Source organism: Tachypleus tridentatus, chromosome 13 (genome assembly GCF_004210375.1).
Source record: "Tachypleus tridentatus isolate NWPU-2018 chromosome 13, ASM421037v1, whole genome shotgun sequence".
NCBI lineage: Eukaryota > Metazoa > Arthropoda > Merostomata > Xiphosura > Limulidae > Tachypleus > Tachypleus tridentatus.
The window spans coordinates 43,494,644-43,519,529 of record NC_134837.1 but is presented as its reverse complement, the minus strand read 5'-3'; the positions used below and the strand labels follow the sequence as shown (position 1 = coordinate 43,519,529).

Below are 24,886 nucleotides of genomic sequence, written 5' to 3'. Positions count from 1 at the left end.
ACTGAGTCTACTGTAAACTAAGCTGAATATGACATTTTAACAGATTTATTTAAGATTGTAGAATAATAGAATAAGGACTGTAGGCTTGTAAGAAGAAGTATTTGAGAGCGTTGAACATATAAAAGTATTAACGATTTTTTTCTATATCTGTCTGTGTAGGGCCATTATTTGCTATAATTAATACTGCTATAGTTTTAAGAAAACATTCTAGACATCAAAGTCTTTTCTTAGTCTTATAGATACTAAGTATTATTTTATGGAATCGACATTTTTGAAACTGTTTGCAAAGTGAGAAAACCGAACTTTAATAGTTAGGAATCGCCTCAACTAATGCAACACAAAAGTAATCTCATTTTACATTTTTAGTTTGTCTGTTTTTGTTTAATCTTGTATTTCTGCTCGCCTTTTTTTTCTATAAATACTGATATATAAAGTTCAATAACTGAACAGAGCAACATTGTATAATAATATGTCAGTACCTATTGTTTTACTGTAATTTTTTCGTAAATATCCCACTTAAGCGTAATCCAGATGTCACTATCATCAGTCAGCCCATAGAGGACATTAATATAATTACAGTTCTTTAGGTCAAAAAATGGTATATAAATAGTGTTCCGGATACTAGTGTGTTTGTTACTTTGCAATTGAGAGAAACGAGTCATCGGCAATGGATATGGCGTACATAGTGTGGTCGAAATAACATTACACGCTTTTCTTTTTGAGAAACTCTACGGGAATGAATATAGAATGCAATATTAAAAATATAATAATCCTAATAATAATGTCTTAAGAAACATTAGTTGTAGTCATGCGTCTCAAGCTTAGAAAAGGAGTTAACAGCAAAACAATGTGAGTGCTTTGATACGTCATATTTACTCTTTCATAGGTGATTTTCTTAAGTTTACTGAGCTAGGCTTACAAGAGTAAAATTAAAAAAACAGGCAATATAAAAAATAAAGAACTGAAGAATATCCCTCATATCTGTTTATAAGCCTAATTGGACTTTGAGCAATTAACTTGAAGGGTAAAAAAATAATGTAAAATAAAAGAGACGTTAGTTTGTTAGTAACAATTATCTTACAGCCGCCATTGAGAACTATAGGCCAGGGGCGGATTATGAAATAAGAACAGTTCTGGAAAATATTTTTATAGTCGCCCTCCAATGAGGTCGAAATAAAAGAGTGGAAATATCCTATGATATATACTAGTACTTTTCAAACAGATCAGATTTTATTTTTAAATGCATTATTTAAAACATTATATTTCAATGTTTATTACATTCATTATCCGTCTTAGTAAAGTGTAAACCTTGATGACCACAATATTGAGTGAACCAAACCTGCTTGACACTAAAATTAAAATAATAATGTAGTAACGTATTTATCATTTATCTGCTCTACAAGCCGTTAACGAGAAATTTGACACCAGAGTAAGACAGATTTAAACGATGTTAAAAAATTAATAATCTTTTGGAATAGACCGCTGGTCCACAAGGAATTTTCCCAGTGGCCCTATCTGCCCCCTGGTCTAGATTGAAGTTTAAACTCATTAGAAACTAATACGCCTTCAAAACCCGCGTGAATAATAATAATAATAAAATTATATTCCTGCTTAATCCACTTACACACCTCAGATTTTGAATACGAAGTAAAAAAATTAATAGAAATATGAAGGGAGGGGATATAAGCAGTTTATGTGATTTGCACCACAAATTTAGGCCTATAATCTATATTTATAAAGGGAAATAAAGAAAAACGATTTGAAATAATATACGTTGGTAAATAAATTGTTAATTCCTGTAGTAGAAAGCTAGCTCAAAACTCTATCTTTTGAAAGAAACTTATTCATTTATTTCTGCTTTCTATATTATTAAATTTTGCTTTTCGGTTTTAAAATTTTTAACTCATCGTTTCCTTGATATTGTTTAAACTTAAAGAAAAACATAATAATTCAAAGTTACTCAAAGTCTGAACTAGAATTAAAATTATGAAAACAATATTGATAAAAGATAATAATAATATTACTGTTGATATTACAACAGCTGTTACGATGTGAATAATTTTTTTATAAACCAAGCGTTTTGATAATTAATTATGTTTATCAAGAAACAATAGTTATTATTGCTAAACATTACATTCTTTACCTGATCTCCTAGCGATGGCTCGGTATGGCCAAGTGGTTAAGGGACTCGACTCGTAATCTGAGAGTCGAGAGTTCAAAGCTCCCTCTTATCGAACATGTTCGTTTTTTTAGCTGTGGGGGTTTATAATGTGATGGTCAATCCACTATTCGTTGGTAAAAGAATAGCTCAAGAGTTGGCGATGGGTGGTGATCACTAGCTGCCTTCCTTCTAGTTTTACACTGCTAGCGCAGATAGCCCTTGTGCAGCTTTACACGAAATTAAAAAACAAACCCTTAGGAATTTTCAAGAATTAGAAAAATGCGGAGTAATAGTATTACTACCACACTATATGTGCTATATCTATTACCGACGACACGCTTAACCTAATCTATTTCTCTCCAGTAGTGTTTGAAACACTATTTAAATAAACCATTTTTAGTACAACAGTTGCTATGTTTGATGAGAAGGGACCTACTTTTAGATAATAAAGTTTGGAAAGAGACGACTTGAATAGGTAATGAAAGAAACTTTATTCCAAGTAACAGATGTACAACGTTAAAACAAGCTTTTGTAATCACCGAAACAACTGTTATGATGTAAATTCCTTTTACATGCTGGCAAAACATGATTACAACTAATTACACTTAAGGTATTAGTATTAAGTCTATTTTATTACTTTTAAAAGTATAACAGGCTTAATACTGAAGTCTTATGGCAAGTAACGTTAATTGTATCACTCAATATCTATATCATCTATACATTTGAAAGACTATCATTTAAAAATGGCGGTTACCTTACGAAAACAGAATTTCTTTGAAATGCTTTAAAGAATTATTTTATTTCATTTAACTGATGTTTAAAAAATTCAAAAACATAAATAGTTTAGTTCTACTGGTGGTATAATGCTATATAATCGAGTGTGTATTTTTAGTTACTGTTATTTAAATATGAAGCAATATTTATATTGACGATGGTAAAAATATACGTAAGATCAGAATGTTTAGTGAATTTATGAAACCTGTTTCCTTCCTGTAGTCTGTGAGCCCGTGAATCTTTGAAAACAGTGGATACTCAAACATCAGATTTGGATAAAATATTGCCTATTCTAGAATCGTATTAATCTTCATTTCTAGTTGTGGTTTCCATCCTTCAATTCAATCTACGAGTTTTGAAAACTGATAGAGCTAAAATAATATATTTAAAAAAATTCTAGGTTTCAATTGAACAATCTCCTCCTACAGTTCCTCCCGGTCCCCCAGCAATTGACGGGTTTCAAGCAGGTCAGGCTGTTCGTTCGGGTGACACTATAACCCTGACCTGTGTATCTCGAGGTGGTAACCCCTTAGCTCAACTCATCTGGTACAAGAACAACCAACAGGTTGATTTTTCTTATACGACAAGTGGGCGAAAATCAACCAACAAACATACATTTGTCGTCGACACTTCTGATAACAATGCCATCTATCGGTGTGAAGCATCAAACATAATTAGCCCTCAGCCTATGAATGCCGTTGTCAAACTATCAGTTCTGTGTAAGTAGCTGATTTCGTGTAATGCAAACATTTTAGTTTTCGTTATGTTCTAATTAACTGTTACAACATTATTATTTTTTGTACCGCCTAATAACATTAACGTCTTTGTCATTACGTGTACATGTTCAAATTATGTTTTACCTTTTTTTAATGACTTACATAATTATTCTTTGAACTAAATCACTAAATTGTCTTTTTTGAGTAATGAAATTCTAAACAACAGGAATTTACGTAACTCTCCAAGAAATAATTTAACCAATTTGTGATGTTAATTGTTATTAAAAATCTTTACTTTGTTCTGTTTTTCGTGTTTTCAACAAACAATATAAGAATAAATAATATTTAGATCCTTATTATTACATTATATTATTTATGTTGATTTTTATTTTTTAAAATAATACGTATTTTGTATATAAATTCTTATCATTCTTTATTTACAGAAAGAAAGCTATAAGTAAATTAAATGTTTTAAGTTATTAACGTATTTGTTAAATTAGTGACAAAGTACCCCAGATGTCATAATCTATATAGGTCAAAGGTATATATTAAGGTGCGTGAAATATGCTTATCAGATCACCTTTAACAGCAACAATCAGTGCAGAATCTCGAAAGACTATAAATCGTTATTTTGGAATAACTTTAAGACTATTGAAACTTCCTTCTTTCGACAACTTTGGAAATTTGTCCTGATAAAAAAATATTCAGATAATAAGTCTTTAAATTTGCTCTTTGAGTAGACTTTGGTTTATCAAACTCTAAGAGTTTCACTATAGATGTCAACTCGGTATAATTTCACTAATCTTTGTTTTTCTCATCTGTTTACGCGCCAATTAATACTCTCAAAATAAGGTCTATGAATTCTACTGCGAGTAACATTTACTAAATATGATTAGCATGGACTTATGCGTAGGTCGATCAAATAACAAACTCTAGCTCACGAGATAGAAACTGAACAACGAAAGTGCTCTACTCTTCAACTGTTGAGGACATTAAAATCTGACAGTCAATCCCACTATTCCTTGATAAAGAGCACCCCAAAGATTTAGCGGGGGATATTGCCGTCCAATTGATTTCCCTATTGTCAACAGTTCAAAATTAGGGATGGTGGCAAATACGTTTAGTAGTTTTACTCTAAACAAACAAATAAAAACTGATAGATTATTCTCTTTTTCATTCTCAACACTTTAGCTATTAAAAACACTTACACTCATTTTATCAGTAATGTAATTAACTATAAAAATGGGAATTTCTAAACGGATCTCTAACTTATATGTCACAGACATTGTCTAAGATGTCGTGACATATACCGTTGCATGCTGTGAAACAGCTCGTTTACTTTATTCACTATATATCCAGATAACAAATCAAAAATTAAAGTAATCGGTGTGGGCAGACAAGAACTGGAAACCCCTGATACGATGCGATGAATTACATGTACTCAAACATTGTTGGCGATCACATCCAATTCACATTGCTGTATTTTAACCTAATAGATAATGTTTTTCCGAGAAGACAATGCAACAAGCAATCCTGCTTATATTGCACACAGTTGGTTTCAAGAACATGACAGCGAAGACAATTACAGCAAGGAGTGATGTTTACATTCCACACCGATAGTTCTAAGGACAGACAGTGAAGACGACTGGAATAAGCAATCGTGTTTATATTGCACACAGTTGGTTCTAAGAACATTACAGTGAAGACGATTGCAACAAGCAATCGTGTTTATGTTGACACAGTTGGCTCTAAGAAAATGACAGCGAAAACGATAATGCGAAAAGCAGTCCTGTTTATATTGCACATAATTGGTTCTAAGAACATGACAGTGATTTCGTACATCTGCCTTGGCCAAGTTTCTACCAGATTGAGATTAAGCGTTGCATTTATCACCACAATCATTTGCCCACAACAATGAATCAATTTCAGACCGTTCTATCAACTATTTGGTCACAATACAGGCCATTGTCTCATTTAAATGTCGTTCAACGCTATGTTAAATCTGTGTCCCAAGTCAGTGTGTAGCCTGAACAGATCGGAATTTTCATGCATTTCTTATCCTATGGTCTCCGTTAAATTACAATACAGACAAAAGTGGATAACAGGTGTGGGAAAGAGTAATGGGAATATTGAAATAATTGTTTCTTTGTTGTTAAGCCAAAACTACACAAGGGGTTACCTGTGTTTTTATCCATTGCACTTATTGAACCCAATTTTTAGCTCTTTAAGCCCTCTGATTTACCCCTAAATCATCGGAAGGGCTAAATACGTTTGTTTTTATGTTTTTATAATAGGTCAATAAATAAATATAATTTATAAAACATGGCCAATAGTAAATCTAGGTGCATATTTCCTTTTATAGTTTTAAAATAATAACTATATTAGTTCTTGTTAGGTTTCAAGTTTTGCTGTGATGCAGCGCAGTTAATTAATTCACTGTGCAACTTTGTGCCTAACCTAAAAGTCAAAGCCCTTGTGATGATAGTAAATAGAGGTTGTTTGGAACCAAACAGCATATTATTTTGAACGAACACGAGATTTAAGGTTTAGAAGTAATAAACAAGTGTTTTTCAGAAGCATTTTTATTGTTATTTTTAAGAACATAAAGTGGACATCGGCTACATTATGGAAGCAAGGTGGAGCAGCTACCCCAACGTTTTTTTTTTCTGTTTGTTTGTGTAGAATTAAGCACAAAGCTACACAATGGGCTATCCGTGCTCTATCAACCACGGGTATCAAAACCCAGTTTTTAGCTGTGTGAGTCCACAGTCATATCGCTGTGCCACTGGAAGGCTTTTTTTCTGTAGAATATAGTACACAAACAATAATCACAATAATTAAATCAAAATTTTCTGTCCCATCTTGATGTTTTGGCCCCAAGTCCTATTCACATGTCATGATTTCAATAAAACGGACAAAATCAGAAAATATTTAAACATAGAACATACAAATTTGAAACAAATTATAAAGATAACAATAAAGTATGTAAAACATACTTAGGTACAAACAACAGATTAATGTGTGAAAAGAAAGACCAGCATGTTATATAAACACCTTACTGTTAATGTGTTATTTCGACCGGCAACCGTCCCCCAGTGGCACAGTGGCAGGTCTGCGAACTATCAGGACTAGAAACCGGGTTTCTATATCACCGTCGAGCAGACCCAAGACATCTCATTGTGTTTCTGTGTACTTATATTTAAACAAATATTTTAAGTGATAAAATAAAATAAATACCATTAACTGTACACGTATATTATTCAGTAAAAATATCTGCCTACTTTCCAAGATTGTATTGCGTAGGTTTGTTTTTTAATCACTTATGTTTCAGAAAACAGTATTAATTAAAGCGTAAACATTTTTATAGCTTAAAAACTCGAGGGATAATTTACTTAGGTCTTCTTACGTATATACCACAAACCTATTTGTTTTGCTAAGATAATGAAGCACAGGTATTCCCATCACGCACTGTTTTCTTAAGCTATAGATCCTTTCTTATGAAATTATTAAATTCCTGAAGTCAGATGCATTAAATTTTCCTTTAAATTTTCATATAGATTCATTTCTCCCTTCTTTTATCATAGTCAATTAGAAAAAATAGATTTAGTGTATTTGTCAAAAAATTACTCTACATTAAAGTTCTGAGGTTTAATAATATGCGCTTTTTACTCTTTAAATAGTAATTCTATAATTCCTCGAATTGTTAATTATGACGTTATTTTTAAGCTATTTTATTTCCGTAAAAATATTAAATTTTAATACGTTTATATTTTTGCATTTATTAGACAAGTTATAGGAAATTTCCTCGTGACTAAAAATGGTGTTGTAAATAATGTGAAAGCGTCCTCAGAGAACCCCTTGATTCAGGTACAATCGAATTAAATTCCATAGAATTTTGTTGTCCCTTTGATAGCAGGCAACGTTTTCATTCCTACTCTCTTCGAATCTCTAATACATTTTATCTGTTATATAATATATCTGAAGTTGGATGCGTTTTCTATGTTCTTTAATTTTTTATTTATATTTAATCCTTTATAATAATATTATTATCTATGTACCACTGCAAGTGGTTTGGTTTGTTTGGAATTTCGCACAAAGCTACTCGAGGGCTATCTGTGCTAGCCGTCCCTAATTTAGCAGTGTAAGACTAGAGGGAAGGCAGCTAGTCATCACCACCCACCGCCAACTCTTGGGCTACTCTTTTACCAACGAATAGTGGGATTGACCGTAACATTATACACCCCCCACGGCTGGGAGGGCGAGCATGTTTAGCGCGACGCGGGCGCGAACCCGCGACCCTCGGATTACGAGTCGCACGCCTTACGCGCTTGGCCATGCCAGGCCGCCCACTGCAAGTGAATTTTTCAAATACATGGTGACTAAAAGACCAATTAAAACTGTAATATCTTCCTAATGTTTCGCAAAATAATCCAATTTTGATGTTGCTGAATCTGCTTCGATATTACCCTAATTCGTATGACAAAATTTTTCTTAAACACAACTGAATACTGTGATATGTTTAAAAGTAAAAGAAACTAAAAACTTTCTTAACGTTAATATAAGTTCGAAAATAATATGTTGCTTATACCATATAAGTTTTTACAATTATTTCTTTATAAACAGTTTGTTTTTTTTCACTAAAGACGTCAATTATATTTAAACTTAATTCACAATCATTTTGTATTAAGCAAAACAATTATATTTGAAGCAAACTTTGCTTTAGTTTTTCCACAGTGGGATAGCGGTAAGTCTACGGATTTATTTTGTTTGTTTGTTTGCTTGTTTTTGAATTTCGCACAAAGCTACTCGAGGGCTATTTGCGCTAGTCGCCCCTAATTTAGTAGCATAAAACTAGAGGGAAGGCAGCTAGTCATCACCACTCACCGCCAACCCTTGGGCTACTCTTTTACCAGCGAATAGTGGGATTGAAAGTACCATTATAATACCCCCACGGCTGAAGGGGCGAGCATGTTTGGTGTGACGGCGATTCGAACCCGCGAACCTCGGATTATAAGTCTAGTGCCTTAACCACCTGGCTATGTCGAAACTTACGGATTTATAACGATAAAATCAGGGGATCGATTCCCCTCAATAGACACAGCATATAATACGATGTGGCTTTGACACACACACTCTATGTTATGGTTTAGCTTTTGTTCATTCATTACTTATTCAATCACTGTTATGACAAACGTAGTCAAGTTTAATATTAAACAAATATAGCTGTTATTGCATTTTCCTCATATATATATATATATTTAGTGTGCTAAGTAGGTTATATTAAGACTATTTTTAAAATGCATATTAGCAGTTTACCTGACGACCACAATCAACATAAAGCCGTAGTGAATCAGTGTGTAACAGAATTACGTTATTTGTCGTAACTTAGGTGGTATGATGCCAAAGAAAAGTATTTGTTTTTCGAAGAGTATGTGACAAACTTTCCGGCACAAATTTTAATACAATGAGATCATAGCGGTATGTTAAGATCGAGGATTTAGACTTTCCAAAATTGGTATACCTCTCATACTTAATGACATTAAAAAATTAATTAATATGAATCAACTAAGAGAATCAGAACCATCCAGAAAGATACCGAAAACAAGTCTTAGTCTAGCCATAACAACCAAATAATAGATGAAAATTCGGAAACACAAAGGTCAATGACAAAAGATATTCACGGGCCTCAGGCAACAGTACGCTACATAATCAGGAAGGATCTCTGTTTGGAAACGATACCAACAGAGAATGGATATAGCAACATAAAGCTTCTATTCATAGTTCCTTTTCAACCGTCACATATCGCAAACAGCTGAAGAATAAACGAATATTTATTCATTCTATATGAGCACTCGACGCTCAAGTCGCATTGTGCAGTACTTCAGGAATTTTGTTTGATCAGACAGTTGAAATTGATGCTGGAGATCCTTGTTCTTTAGACGTTTTGTGGATTATGGAAAGCAGGTATGGAGAAGTGGTGTGCTTTGAACATAACAGTCTTACGAGCAAAGCTCTTTGTAATGGACATTACGCTGTAGGATATTGTCAAGATGCAAAGTCCTCAGACAGAGCATCATCGGATGGCAAAATGAACGTTATGAGACTCCAAAATCGTTTTAACATACCACGTTGTGTCACTTTGAAACGTTTTCTAAAACAAACTGATTTCATAATTTTGTCAATAATACAGATTTTTATTTGCATTCTTTTTTGCTCTAGTTTTCTTATTTTAGGTTATTCAATTTTTTATGTAACAGCAACAATATAGTTAAGGGTGACGAAGAGTGCTTGTCTGAAACTCAGTACAATGCAATAAATAAACGTTTTTGTTGTTATTGTTAAGCTGTGTGAGCACTAAATGAGTTGTTTGTTTATTTGTTTGTTCGGTTTCAAGGGGGAGCTACTGCTTTTTCACCAAAGAAGAAACTTATAAGTAGTTAAAGGGTTGAGCCACTAGTGCATAGAGGATATGATATATCATGTACCTCTTTCATGTTATTGTGACTCATAAAGGAGTTATCATTTTCAGTCGCTTCCTCTGAGGTTAAAGTTTCAGGGCCGAAAGAAACTAAGCCAGGAGAATCAGTCACTATGTCTTGTGCTACAAGTCGAAGTAACCCAGCAGCTGAGATTAACTGGTTAGTTGACGGGCAGCGTGTAAAGGGAACGAACGTAATTTCAGCTGACCCTAATGGTGGATGGACAACTAAGTCTAACATCACTGTCATCATAAAACTTCAGGTAATATTTTACATCATTCTATTGCTAGCTTTAAGACAGTGATAATTTGCTCCAACTATTTCCATACCTCTAGCATCCAGTTAATGATAAAAGTTCTTTTATTATTACGAAGAGAGTAAAGGTAATATTTGCTTACTTTGTTTCCAAAGTACCTAAATCCCTCAGGTAAGTACTATAAATTGTAGAAAACAACAAAATATTTCGATACGTCACTAAAAATAGTTGTAGACAGCGCTACTTTCTTACAAACAACAGTTGTATGTTGCAGATACACCATTACCCACTTGAAACTAATATCACAATGTTTAACTACCAATATTTCATTTATTTAATAACAGAAATAAGCATGTTACAATCACTATACTAAATGTTTTACAACAAAGAAAATGAATCTCAACCTTCGGAATTCTTAAAGGCAGAGAGTGTGTTTGTGTCGCACTATTTTTATTTTCATATGTTTTTGTTCAACTTTTGATAACGATGCTACGGTAAGGTGCGAGTAAATGAATTTTATGACATCGTGGAACAAACAATGTAAAAAAAATTCTACAAACAACTTATAAAAAAATATTTAAGTTGTAGCGTTTGGTTTAAATCTGTTCTCATATCTTCTATGTTCTAGTCTTAGGTTTATTGAAACCTGTGTATATTCATCCCATGTTGTAAGTTTTGGTTTATTAATACTTATGTATATTTATTAGATGTTGTAAGTTTGAGTTTCTTAACACTTGTGTATATTTATTACATATTGTAAGTTTGGGTTTACTAACACTTATGTACAGTTATCACATGTTGTAAGTTTGGATTTATTAACACTTGTGTATATTTATTACATGTTGTAAGTTTGGGGTTATTAACACTTATGTTTATTTATTACATGTTGTAAGTTTGGGTTTATTGACACTTTGCTCTTATGTTTACTTATGTTGTGTTTTCACTTCTTATACACTTCTCTACATTTATCATGTTTTATGTTTACAGGAACGACAGTCTAGAATTTTCCAATGTTTTGCAGTAAATAAAGAGCTAGGAGAAACTAAAGTGGAATCGCATGTTCTAAGCATTCTTTGTAAGTGACACGTGTCAATCATACTTACTGCGACATCTCACCAGTATTGTAATGTATAATTTTTTTTGTTTTTTCTAACATATAAAATTAACTACACGGCTTTTATTAGCTGTACAACATTTGAAATATGTGTGTGTGTGTGTGTGTGCATACATCCGCACGGTTTTTTTTTAAGGAATTAGTTAAATTGGGAGATTATATTTTATTTCTTTTATATATCATATGTTTTATTGTGATACTCGATTTGACGCTCATATATTTCGATAAACTTTTATTAAACACATAACATACCTCCCTAAGCTAATTCTGTCTTACGGCTTGCCATCAGATCCCCCGAATCCCCCTACCATCCTTGGCTTCACTAAGGGGAAATCGGTACGAGCTGGGGAGAGGCAGCAAATAACTTGTACTTCCAGTGGTGGAAATCCTCTTCCTACCTTGAAATGGTTTAGGGGAGATGAAGAGGTAAGGCTTAGGGTTTTGTAGTAATGTTTCTTTAGCCTCATCTTACGTAAAAGCTGTGAAAAGAGGTGTAATAACTTTCAGTAAATAAAATCCTGTTTATTATTATTATACCATTCAGTTTCAGTATTCTTTTTTTCACATAATTTCACAAAACGGTTTAACTATTTTCATGAGAAATAAGAACCTTAATTAACAGGCCTCCTCAACATTGTGCTTTATTTATTGCAATTTTAAACTTTGAGGAACAATTATGACTTAAATAAGAAACAATGTATTTCCCCTCAGCACCTCTTTCAAACAATTATTATCTTTTTCCTTGGTTTAATCAGGTAAAATCAGTCACCACGACTAGTGGTAATGTCGTCAGTAGTGAGGTTACCATAGCAACGAAAGAGAGCGACAACGGTGTAGAAATCCGCTGTGAGGCTAGCAACTCTGCTTCAACCAAACCTCTCATCTCTACGATCAAATTGACTGTTCACTGTAAGTTGTAACTGTGTAATGTTATAAATGTTATACTCGATGGTACCATTAGTGTAATCCCATATATTTTTTTCTATGTGGTGTATTAGATGGTACTGATTTCCCAGAAAAAATTTTACTTAAAGGGGGAAAAAGCAATATCCTTTTTGTGTGTAGCACAATACACTTACTAGTACAATAAGTATCCAACTGTATCTGATAAACTCTTCTTAAAAACATTATTGGCATTTTAACGTATGTTCTTTATCTGTTATCGCAGTAAAAATGCAAAATAAGAATGTTTATGTTGATGGTTTATTTATTTTTAACGCAAAATTCAATTTTTAAAGGGAGGATTCGAACCTCGAATTTTAATATTGTATATACGTAGACATACAGGTAACCCGCCAATATACACCTTCTAGTTGTTTTGGTATCGACGACTCTGTGTTTAATGTCCTTTAAAAAGATGTATTTTCTAACTTTGAAGGCAAAAGAATTTCAATGTTAAATCCACAAATCTTTTATTAACAGAACTTTTAAATGTAGTGCATTCAACAACAAAAAAAGAGAAATTTGCATATATTTTTTATAAATAAGCTTCACGTTAGCCTCCTAGCGGTTCAGGGGTAAGTCAATAAACTTATAACGTTAAGAATTGGGTTTTGATTACGGGTGATGGACACAGTATTATGTCGCTCCACGTTTAGCAACAAACAAATGTTTTACTTTTTGGAGCTAGTTTTTTATCACAGGGCACTGGAGAAAAATCTAAATTATTGTTAACTTAATAGAAAATATCGAAAATTTGCCTAGATTTCATTGAATAACACGAAAATAGGTTAACACTTTCAATATGAAGGGAATGTTTAATAATGTAAAACTTATTTCCTGATGGTTTAGTTCGACAAAGTAAAGCCACTAAATACGTGCTTTGGTTGTAAAAATTATTGTAACGGATTTCGATCCTGAAAATATATATTGTTACATATTATAACTTATCTCGGACGAGACTCCGATTTATTATCTTACGTATTACGATTTGAAATAGCTGGGAATCTTAATTTGAATATAGAAGTTAATTGAAACTCGATATGTATTAAATTTATTATATTTGCCAACGAGGTTGATGCACACAATTTTATTTATTAACACCAATATATTTTAGTATGCAGATGACAATACAATTTATAATAACGGTTATTACAAATAGTTAATACAAATTAAGGACTTATATACCAAATTTTTCAACATCTGTAGTTTACCGGTTGATAAACGTTAATCACCGTTATATCTTCCGAGATTTACATTATACTAACTTTAACAAACCAGCAATATTAAACTATATCTTCGCACGTCGATTGATAAACTTTTAGGGTAAGGTTCTCGAAAGTTCAGCTTGCAACAATATTTGAAGATATGCTTGTGCTTTGGTAATCTGTTAATTACGCTCGAGAATCTTTTACAAATTCAGAGAATAGGCGGGATTTTCGCTTTACACATTTAACAATATTAGTTACATGCATTGCGAAATATGTATTTCGCAATAAATAATAAATATTAAAATAAATGTATAATAGTAAATCCGTTGCAATATTTATTTCCAAAGTAGCAGATGGATGTTATGTTTCATGAATTCTTAATTTTCTAACTTTTCAGCGAATAATTACAGAATGAATGTACTTTTAGATACTCATTTCATATTCTGTTATGATAAATGAGTTTTTTAGTAGATAAGACTTTGATACGAATCATACATTACATAAACGCTACTGGATATTAATTAAATTTTGTTTTTTAAATTAAAATTTAAAAATTATTAAGTTTTATTCGTTGTTTGACTTTTTCAATTTTTTTTCAGTTCCACCATCTGGTGTGACCATAAAGGTGAAACCTCCTAAGCAAAAAGCTGGTGGAAAGGTAAAAATTTCAAATGCCTTTTATTATTATTGTTGAAACGTTTCCTGATCATTCGTATAAACCTATCAACTATAGGTTTAGGTATTTGCGGTTGTAAACTTATATTTTTTTTATAATTTATATAGCCTATTAATTAAATAACTTATTCTTTTAATCAAATACACACTGACGAAATACTTCAAGTATAGCGTTGTCCTGTAGTATGCTTTGGTGATTGATAATTTCAACGTAAACGGCCCATTTTTGTGGAATATAACCTAACTAGCCAGATCAGATACCTCAAATATCCCATTCTTAATTTAGAACTGCTGGCCAGAGTGAGGACAACCAGCCAGCAGCACGTGCTTTCTATGTGGCTATTCTTAACCAAAAAATGGGGTTGACCGTTACAGGTACAACGTCTTCAGTTAAAAGTGTGTGACGGCTCGAACGTTGGACTCTCCAACCTACAGCTTGAAATACTAACCAATAAGTCATGCACGGCCCACCATAGCAATAAGAATAATCGCCGAAACTCGTACTTTATATTTTAATATTTTAAACATTTTTTTTTGTTTGCTTCATTAACTCCTTAAACGTAATTGCAATTGTTTTGTTGTTGTTGTTTTTTTGTCATCAGGTGAATCTTATTTGTGAATCAGCCAGTAGTAACCCCGCTTCTGTGATCACCTGGTGGCGCAATGGTTTCCTCCTTCAAGGCTCACCAAGTGGCGTTTTTGATGCACCTCACGGTGGAAAATCTACAAGGAATCTGCTGCAATTAAACGTGACATCGGAAGACAACGGTTCTCGTTACACCTGTCAAGCAATGAATGAAGTTTTAGAAAGGAGCGTCCATAGCACGGTGACTCTGAACATAACGTGTAAGTTTTAATCATTCTTCCACTGTGCTAGGATTTTTTCTCTAAGGAAAAATCTTACAAAGAAACAATAAAAGACAATCGTCTTGACCAACCACAAGACTGCGATGGCAGGACTTTCTTTCTGAGAAAGAAAGTAAATATTCGTCTCTTCGGCGACGCTTGAAAATCAAACGCTTTTCAATTCTCTTTGTTATATCTATTATTAAGTAAGAAACTACTGGAAAGTTAGGCTTTGAATCCTGAAAGTCAAACTCTTCACGCTTTTGTCGTTTATCACTAAAGCTCAACAAATAACCTTTCTTTTTTACGTTATACATTTGCTGTTAATATTGTTGTTATTTTGTTGTCTCTCTCTCAACGTTAACCCGACGTGCAATGTGTGATAAAAATTATAAAGTAACTTTGAAACTTTGCTAATACAGTACGAATTGTCAGCAGAAACAAGCTTGTCACTTTCAACTCGTTAGTTCAACACGTTTTTAACAGTCTGAGTTATGTATAAAATATATAATTTTTGACAAGGAATAATTGTACATGTTGCTCAATAAAATCTTTGTTCTGAAATCTTAAAAAATATATATATGTTTAATATACATTTTAATACTGTAACCGTTTTTAATTAACGTGACCGATACATTTAGTCTGAGTTTCTTATTTTTTAATAACAATAGCTGTTTTGTTGATTGTACTAATATTAAACGTTAATTCTAACAAAATATTACATATTTAACCATGAATACAAAAAAGTGTGTGATTTATTCCACTTAGATAAGCCGAAATTTTATACACTTGAAAAGGAAATCTATGATATTGTGGAAAGAGATTCAACATTCATTAACTTGACCGCTAGAGGGAACCCTAATTTCATCACCTATAATTGGGTGAAAGATGGAAAGCCTATTGTTGACATTCAAGTAGATACAGAATTAAACAACTTCAAATGTTCTGGTGTTTGCTCACAAGGTCCAATTCTTAGAATCACCAATGTAACGAGAACTGATTCCGGCAGGTATAAGTGTGAAGCCACCAATGACGAGGGAGCATCAGAAACAACTATCATTCTCAACGTTCTCTGTACGTGCACATGATGGAGAATTTGTAATAAGTTTTAACACTCTAAATATATAGATATTCTTACTGTTTCTTTATTAGATAGATAAATATATACTTTTACTGTTTCTTTAATAAGTAGACAAATATATATTTTTATTGTTTCTTTAATAGGTAGACAAATATATATTTTTATTGTTTCTTTATTAGATAGATAAATATATACTTTTACTGTTTCTTTATGTTTCTGCATTTTGTGTTAACTGAATTAACTTTTATAATGATGGATATGTAGAAAGGTACAAATATATAAAGTTGTAAATCCATACACTTTTATTACTAGTTTACTTCTAACGAAGATTTGCTGTTTTAAGATTCAGCGACCATATCCAAAGTGACCCAAGTGACTATGGTCGAACAAAATACCAACGCTTACTTAGAATGCGTGGCTGGTGCCAATCCGATAACTGATAGCATGATATTCTGGCGTCGATTTGACTTTGACATGAACCGTACAAAGCAGTATCTGGAAGACGGCCATTCCTTCCTAACGATCTACAACGTGTCTCAAGAAGATTCGGGAGCTTTTGAATGCGTGGCAGACAATGGTATTGGACCTAAACATCTGAAGAAATCCTACCTGGTAGTGAAACGTGAGTTTTAACTTAATTAATTAATTTGTTTGTGTGTCACTTTGTCTAACTCTCTGTCTATTTGTTAATTTGGTTCTTCAGTAGAGTATTAGGTGACGGTCCCATGGGTCGTGCCGGCAGACGTTGACCCCTCAGATGGAGGCCGGATGCTTTGCGGGAGGTAGAAAAAAAAGTTATTTTAGTGATGCTATCAGCTATCTTTCGACACTATACATTTGGTTATTCACCGTGTTTTACTTTTTATAAGTAAGTCATAAGGCTCTTTGTTTGTTTTTTGTTAATCATAAAGCTTCATAATGAACTATCTGTACTGTGTCCAGAGCAGAGATCGAACCCGAGTTTCATTGTTATAAACCCATAATGAGGTGGAAAACTTCGCGAAGACTCGTTATTTTTAAGTAAAGCTTAAATGTTCATACTCAGTTGTTTCTGTTTGATGAGTTAACTATTGGAATAGTGAAGTATTCTTAACTCAATATGTAATTATTTAAGAATACATAAAATAAGGTAAAGGTACGATTAGTGAAAGGTAAAGTGTTATCTTTAAACTTTAAAAAATGCGATTATAACACATACCCCAAACCTGGATCTCCTAAATCATAAATACAAAGATATGGTACATTGTTGTAGAATTAATGTGGTGATAGGTTCTAGGTATACTATTATAATTGAACTGAATGATTGTGTTATTCCACCATTCAAAATTTTCAAAGCTAAGCCAAAGTTCTGTTATACGTTTCTCAGAAAGGTAGGATATACGCATTTCGAAACGAAGTCTCCACTCTAACGTAGAAGTTAAAGTGTAAAGTATAACTTGCATTTGCTATGATTGTATTGTGGTTCTGAAATGTTAAGAGTATGTTGTTTCCTTGGCTCTCTCTAGACAAGCCCATAATTCACAATTCATCACCTCTGTTGAAATCTGCCAGTGAAAAAGGTGAAACTGCGAAAATAATTTGTAGAGCCAATGGTGCACCAAATGTCACTTTCACGTGGTCGCACGAGGGCGCCACTGTTAGTGGTAGCGTCAAACCTGGGAAATACTTTACTGGAGTATCAAAGATTGATCTTATCACGTGGGAGAGCATTCTGTATGTGAAAGATGTTAAGAATCATGACTACGGTGTTTATGAATGCGTTGCCAGGAATGACCTAGGATTCGATAGCATAAAGATTGTTTTAAACTCAACAAGTAAGTAACACTTACCCTCGACTCAACAAATAAATTATAGAAATAATTTAGGCAAAACATGCTTATTTCTGGAATCGTTGCATGTGCTGCATTTAAAGACGATTACACTTACTTAGACATTTACTTAAGCCTGAACTCTTTCGGCAAGTGTGTAATGTTTGAAAGTATCACTTGTAAAACGTTTGTGCTAAAGACTATAAAGACGTTATCTGTGACCTTAAATTACTTAGTACTGAGAAACTGTTCAAATTTTATTAATAGGTGCACATAACGTTCGCCTTTATTACCAATATAAAATTTCACCATCCATTCCTCTTTATTTTATAAAATGTTATTTGTTTCTCGTCTATCTCATGTAGGTCAGCCTGACCCACCTGTCAATATGAAGGTCTTGAATGTCGATCATAACACTGCTACGTTGCAGTGGAGCCCTGGGTTTGATGGAGGACTCCCGCAAGCTTACAGAATTCGTTACAAAGAAAGTGGCTACAAGGCCTACCAGTATGCTGACGTATATCCTCCTAATGCTACAGCGTATAATCTAACAGGATTGGGTGCTGATATGGAATATACTTTCAGTATACAAGCATTCAATGAATTAGGATCTAGTGAGTTCACAACCGACGTCGTAATAGTAAAGACATCAAGTAAGCCATTTTTATTCATTTTTATACACACACAAGTTAACACTACATTCTTTGTTTTCAAAGCAAAGCTACATTTGGCCACCAGTTGTGTCCGCCGTGGGAATTCGACCCCCGTATTTTAGCGTTGTAACTCCCTAACCTCGCCACCGTTTGGAATTATCAATCATAAGTACTTTGTTATGTAGACGGTTATGTTACCTGAACAGTCGTATAAATCTATCAACAAGTACCCAAGCTATCTTTCTACCAACTTTCAGCATAAATCCTAAAGAAAGGTGTAAATAGTGAACTTAGATTTCTTAGTGTCGGTCTCACCAACGTCAGTAGAGACTAAACCCTTTCAGTTCCCCCACTGTCCAACTTTCAAATGCAGCATGCTCTTCAACTGAACTGCTGTCTCGCTCCTTTCAAAATCATCCTTTATTTCTTTTACCTTCCTCATCTGCCAGGTAATCTTCTTTCTTGTGGTTTCTAATTTATAAACTTCATTGGTTGTATAAATTTTCAGTGTTGGTTTAGCTCAAAGGCTTGCTATATCCAATGCGAGAATCTAACTCTGGGTTTTTATTCTCTAAGTTTGTAAACTTACTGCTGACGCATCAGGGGCCGTATATATATATATATTTCAATTTGTTGTGTATGATCAACTTATTCTTCCAATAGTCTCTATTATCAATGTTACATCTAAATCTTCCCTAATTTTATATTTCTCATTCTTTAGAGTCTGATCATTAAAGCATTAAAGCAAATGTTTAACGAAGTGGTACAGTCATTGGTATTTTTTCAGTTTATGTACAAGATCTGTTTTAAGATGAAAGGTAATATACTGTTGTTACGCTCCCCTCCCACACACGCAGTGATACAGCGATACGTCTGCGGTCTTACAACACTAAAAGTTGGGCTTCGATACCCGTGGTGGACAGAGCATAAATGGTTCCCTGTGTAGCTTTATGTGTAACTACAAACAAACCTTTATTACATAATGTTATTTCATACTAATCAGCCGAACTTATACTTATGGAATTAAAATAAAGCACAGCTAACTTATACGTTATTAAGCAAGTTTTAGCATAGTACAAATGTGCCACACCCAAACATCAAAAACAGTCAATTATTAAAACGAGATTTTCTGTTGGTGCTTTCTATTTATGTATACGTACTTTTTGAACCAAAGATGAAGTTCCCGGTGCAGAAACAGAAAAAGGCTTAACAAAAGTACTCTCAGAAAAAGGAAAACTTCCGCGGATAATCATCGTCTCTGTATCAATTGTAGGAACGTTCTTGCTTGCTCTCAACATAGTCCTTGTTATATGTTTCGTTCGACGAAGACGAAAGAAAAGACTAGAAGAAGGTACGCGCAATGAGTATGTCTAACGCAATTAGGCATACATAAGCTATGGATTCGTATATATTTCTTTTCGTATATCATTAAACTAAGTAATATTCGTTTAAGATAAGTGAGGGGAAAAAATAGAGAATAAGTGTTTTTGTTTCTCGAAAAATTCGTTGTTATTTCTTATATTATTTAAAATGAAAAGTTATTGAATCATTTTACCATACGTCCTAATGACTCTTTTAAAGCGAATGAGTGTTAACCGTAGTTGTGCTGTTACATTGTATTATATGTTACTTTTTTTTACATTTGAACTGATTGTTTTTTATTGTCTTAGTTAAACAAAAGAAGTATTCGATATCGACTAGAACGACATTAATTACGCTTTGTTTCTATGGAAGTTCTGGCGTAGAAAATTAGTAAATTTAAACAGAGATGTTGTAATTTTTGATGTAATAGAATATTTCCAATACGCAGCATTATCATTGTTTTTATACCATTTGAACGACCCCCATCAGCCTGAATAGGATATTGTTTCCTAGTGATACTTAGAGCCAACAATGAATGTATGATAACTTCTCAATCTGTTGACTGAGTACCCATGAATCTGATTTCTAGACGCATGTCTCAAAAGTTAAATTGAATTAAAATGCCGCTTGTGAGCGAGGAATTCGGTAGGAAGATGTCAGTGCTTATGTATAATTTAACATATATGATGAAAGTCGAAAAGCTATTTAATTTCGTCAGAAACTAGGATCGACTTTATTAAATCACTGAGATTTATTAACTTTTCAGTAGAACCTGGAATTAAAAAATGTTTCTATATCTCTTATTTAATTTTTATGTTAAACCAAAAAAAATTATAATGTTTTTTTACTAACATCTTTCAAAAGCACACATTAAGATCAAGCTGAAAATATGTAATTGGTTAAATCTTATAATCCAATAATACTGTTCCTCTTCCCTCGGTTTGTTTTTTGCCTTAATGTTCATCGCTAGTGAGGCTTAGCTTTCTCCTGAGCTATTCATTACATTCTTTTATTTACCAAACATGTTAAGTTATTCGGTTTAAATAAACACACGATTGGAAGCTCTGCAAAATCCACTGTTATCGAATTCATTTTTTTCGATTCGACTTTTTTAAAAACTATTCTACATTATTCTGTTCTCGCTTCAACGACTCTGTTCCCTGGAGTCAAAAAATGTTTGTTTTACGTTTCCTTGGTTTATCATAGATTGTTGTGTTGTAGTTCCTTACGTCTGCTGATCGATTCTTCAAATTCTGTTTAAAAGTTTATAAAGTGTATAGGTTATTTGTAAAGGAAAATATGACGTTAGTGAACTTATCTTTCTAAGAGCGACATAAAAAACAAAACAGAAATTTATAGTAGTTGTATATTATAAGTAAATTATTGAAAACTAAAGAATAACGAAGGGAAGAGGCCAATTATAAAAAATACTTGTAGATTTTTTAATGTGTTAGAGAATAGGACAGATGTTCCAACTTGATTGCGTCTTTTTTTCTGCATGCTGCTTGTGTAAGTATTGCGGAGACTGGCCACATTTTGTCAGAGTAAGTATTGCCACTAAACATGTTTCAGAGAAAACTTTTAATGGAGGAAAAGCAAACTTTTATCGCATATATTAAAAATTGTATTGATATGAGTCAAGTGCACAACTTCCAATATTTAAGAAATTCTCTAATGCTCATTAATCTACTTGAGACATACATTAAAAAAAAGAGTGTACGTTATTTGTTGTTAATATCGAACAAATGAATGTGCCCCTCGTAACATAGAAGATCTTATTTCATACTCCCAGAAAAATAAACTTTTTCGCCTAAAAAATATCTCAAAAATATGAAAGTTACGCTTACTTTAACCTAATTCATTTTAGTTTATTTTTGTTGGTTTCCGAATTTTCGCGCAAAACTGAACTGAACTGTACCAAAATGTCAGTAATAGCTACTACCATTGTTTAGGGCTATTCTTATCTTGTCGATTTTACCGTCGCTCTTGTAACGTACTTGAGGCCCCAAAGTGCGGATCTTGTTTTTGTGGCACCAGGTCACGAACCATGAATCTTTAGATTTATTATCCGAGCACTTTAACCATTAAGCTACGTTTGGTTACATCATATTTGAGGCTTAAATTACTGAGTATTGGCATATTTTACTGATGTTAATATACATGCTGCTTTTGTGTTATTATACGTTGTTGTTATTTTCCAAAAGCATATTAAATTCAATTTCATGTATGAACAAACAATTGTTGTTGTTGTTTTTTATATTAAATAACGTTTGCTCCAGAAGAAAGCGACCAGACCAGCAGCAAGGCTGCCACAATCGAGATGTATGCTCCAAGTAGCTACAATGACACAGTGAATGGAGAAACCATGAGTTCCATATCTGAGAAGAGTGAAAGTTACTCCGATGGACCAAGCACTGGGGAATATTCAGTAGGTTAAGACCTAGCAATGTTAGCAACAAGTGGATTTTCTTTTTATATAAAATGTAGTCCATGAAAAAAAACTTCATGATCGTTTGCAATTGAAGTACAAATAACTGATATTTTTATTTGAATTTTTCCCCTTACTTTAATACTGTCAAAAGTCTATAATATAATTACAGAATAAACTTAATATTAAAAAGTAATATTCAATAATAATTTTATACTGAAAACTAGCATAATTACTGTACGTATAAAAATCTAATACGGTTTGTACTGTTGCGTTTCATATTTTAATTATTAACAGGTAAAGTAAACGTATTTCACAAACTTAGGCCACACGCTGGTACAGCGGTAAGTCTACGGAGTTACAACGCTAAAATCATGGGTTCGAATCCGCTCCGTGGACTCAGCAAATAGCCCTCTGTGTTTTTATTATACGAAAAAAAAACACGCTCAGAAACTTAGATAAATAATTAACTAAGTCAACAACGTGTTTGTTTTTTTCAGCGTTCTATTAGTCTTTTTCCCATCATATTGGAAAAACGAATCGCTGCTACTACAATCTATTAGTTATTAACACATTCTTTAACTTCTATAAATACGGGATCAGTTAGATAAATGTTTGATCTGGATGAAATGAAACTGATTATAACATGTCATCAGATGTGTGACACAAGTTTGTAATTTGTAATATTAGAAACGGCTGTATAGTTCAAAAGGTAAACTTCAACTACAGCATTGCTAGTTTAAAAAATCAAACAAAAGGTTATCAAAGAGTGGACCAACTAGCACAATTATGATACCTAAATATCGTTCAATAACAATGATATATTTGCGGGGCTAATCAGGTTAAACGCTGTAAAAACATATTTAAATATGTTTACAGGACTTGTTTGTATAATTTTTAATTGCTTTAATAAAATATAACCAGTCCGATTATGAGGCATAAAAATGACAACTAGTCAGTGCTATGAGAAATGAGTGCACTGTTCTCACTCAGTAATATATAAAAAAATAGTGAATAATAACAGAAACCCGTGAATTCAAACTTCATAAAAGTTGTTTCGGTTTCAACAACTGATTTCAGATAATTCAGCTGATTAGATTTTAAAAATAATATTTTTTTATCACGTAAGGATTAATTACAAATTGGGAAGAAAAAACCTTTACTTAGATCAAATTAGGCCCGGCATGGCCAAGCGTGTTAAGGCGTGCGACTCGTAAATCGAGGATCGCGGGTTTGCATCCCAGTCGCGCCAAACATGCTTGCCCTTTCAGCCGTGGGGGCTTTATTATGTGACGGTCAATCCCACTATTCGTTGGTAAAAGAGTAGCCCAAGAGTTGGCGGTGGGTGGTGATGACTAGCTGCCTTCCCTCTAGTCTTACACTGCTAAATTAGGGACGGCTAGCACAGATAGCCCTCGAGTAGCTTTGTGCGAAATTCCAAAACGAATAAAACAAACTAGATCGAATTATTATTATGTTTACTACAATGAACATTTTTATTATTATGTTTCTTGTGCTTAGGTTCTAGAACGATCGATACGACTCTCACGTCGTGATTGGTCTGGAGAACTCTATTGCCAGTAGTTTTCAATATTTTAATTATAACAAAATGTGATCTGATTTCAATGAAAATGATTCACTTGCGATGTTTTATGAAAAATCTGACCGTAATGGAGAAAAATGTTTATCATAAGCCGGGTGAAAATACATGTATTTATTATTCAAATCATTGTTTAATAACCTTTGTTGGAGAAGCTAATCATTCAGTCGAAGAATTAAAATTCTTTAATGAAATTACTCTTATACATACATAAATAACCCTGTTTCTTTACTACAGGAAGAGCCTGACAAACCCGTTCTTGCCAAGTACTTGCTTGATCAGAATAGAGATTCCTACATTCCTGATGGAACAAGTCCTCAAAGCTCCCCTTATGGTAGATATCCACCAGAAGGTAACAGTATAAATGTTCCTCTTTTTTTTCCATCGAATACGTAGGTTGTGCAAGATAGTGACTTATTTTCAATGAAGTCTTACTGTCATGTCAGTAATAATATAAAGTAATGGTGATTTACGAAAAGACTAAACAAATGAAACGATCTGTTTGTTTAACATATTCAGTGCAATACGTCCTACCATATTGTTAGTGATATTTAAATATCTGATTATTTTAATGATGGTTGATTATTTATAAAATAGGTTTTGGCTTTCCTTTTTAGATTATTTAGACTTGGATTATTTTTCTAAGCGTTAATAAACTAGTACATACAAATAGATTGGGTTAATCTCATTTTTAGTACAAATATGTTATTCTGATAATTCACAGATATGTTACACATAAACAGCATATCATAATTTTCTTGACTGCGATTTTCAACTTCAATC

At 33.0% G+C, this 24,886-nt stretch overlaps 1 protein-coding gene across 3 annotated transcripts in view; it reads left to right on the top strand.

The window, feature by feature from the left end:
• LOC143237194 (nephrin-like) overlaps positions 1-24,886 on the top strand; it is a 96,968-nt gene that overhangs the window by 69,280 nt on the left and 2,802 nt on the right. The window contains exons 7-21 of one of the 3 annotated variants that reach the window (XM_076476173.1): positions 3,364-3,654; positions 10,181-10,392; positions 11,374-11,461; positions 11,790-11,926; positions 12,256-12,409; positions 14,250-14,308; positions 14,928-15,171; positions 15,940-16,245; positions 16,596-16,874; positions 17,758-18,066; positions 18,426-18,713; positions 19,888-20,064; positions 21,590-21,619; positions 22,355-22,503; positions 24,341-24,455. In XM_076476173.1, coding sequence (XP_076332288.1) covers positions 3,364-3,654; positions 10,181-10,392; positions 11,374-11,461; positions 11,790-11,926; positions 12,256-12,409; positions 14,250-14,308; positions 14,928-15,171; positions 15,940-16,245; positions 16,596-16,874; positions 17,758-18,066; positions 18,426-18,713; positions 19,888-20,064; positions 21,590-21,619; positions 22,355-22,503; positions 24,341-24,455 — 2,838 coding nt within the window. The remainder of the gene's footprint in view (positions 1-3,363; positions 3,655-10,180; positions 10,393-11,373; positions 11,462-11,789; positions 11,927-12,255; positions 12,410-14,249; positions 14,309-14,927; positions 15,172-15,939; positions 16,246-16,595; positions 16,875-17,757; positions 18,067-18,425; positions 18,714-19,887; positions 20,065-21,589; positions 21,620-22,354; positions 22,504-24,340; positions 24,456-24,886) is intronic. The other 2 variants (XM_076476176.1, XM_076476175.1) reach the window with 2 other exon arrangements.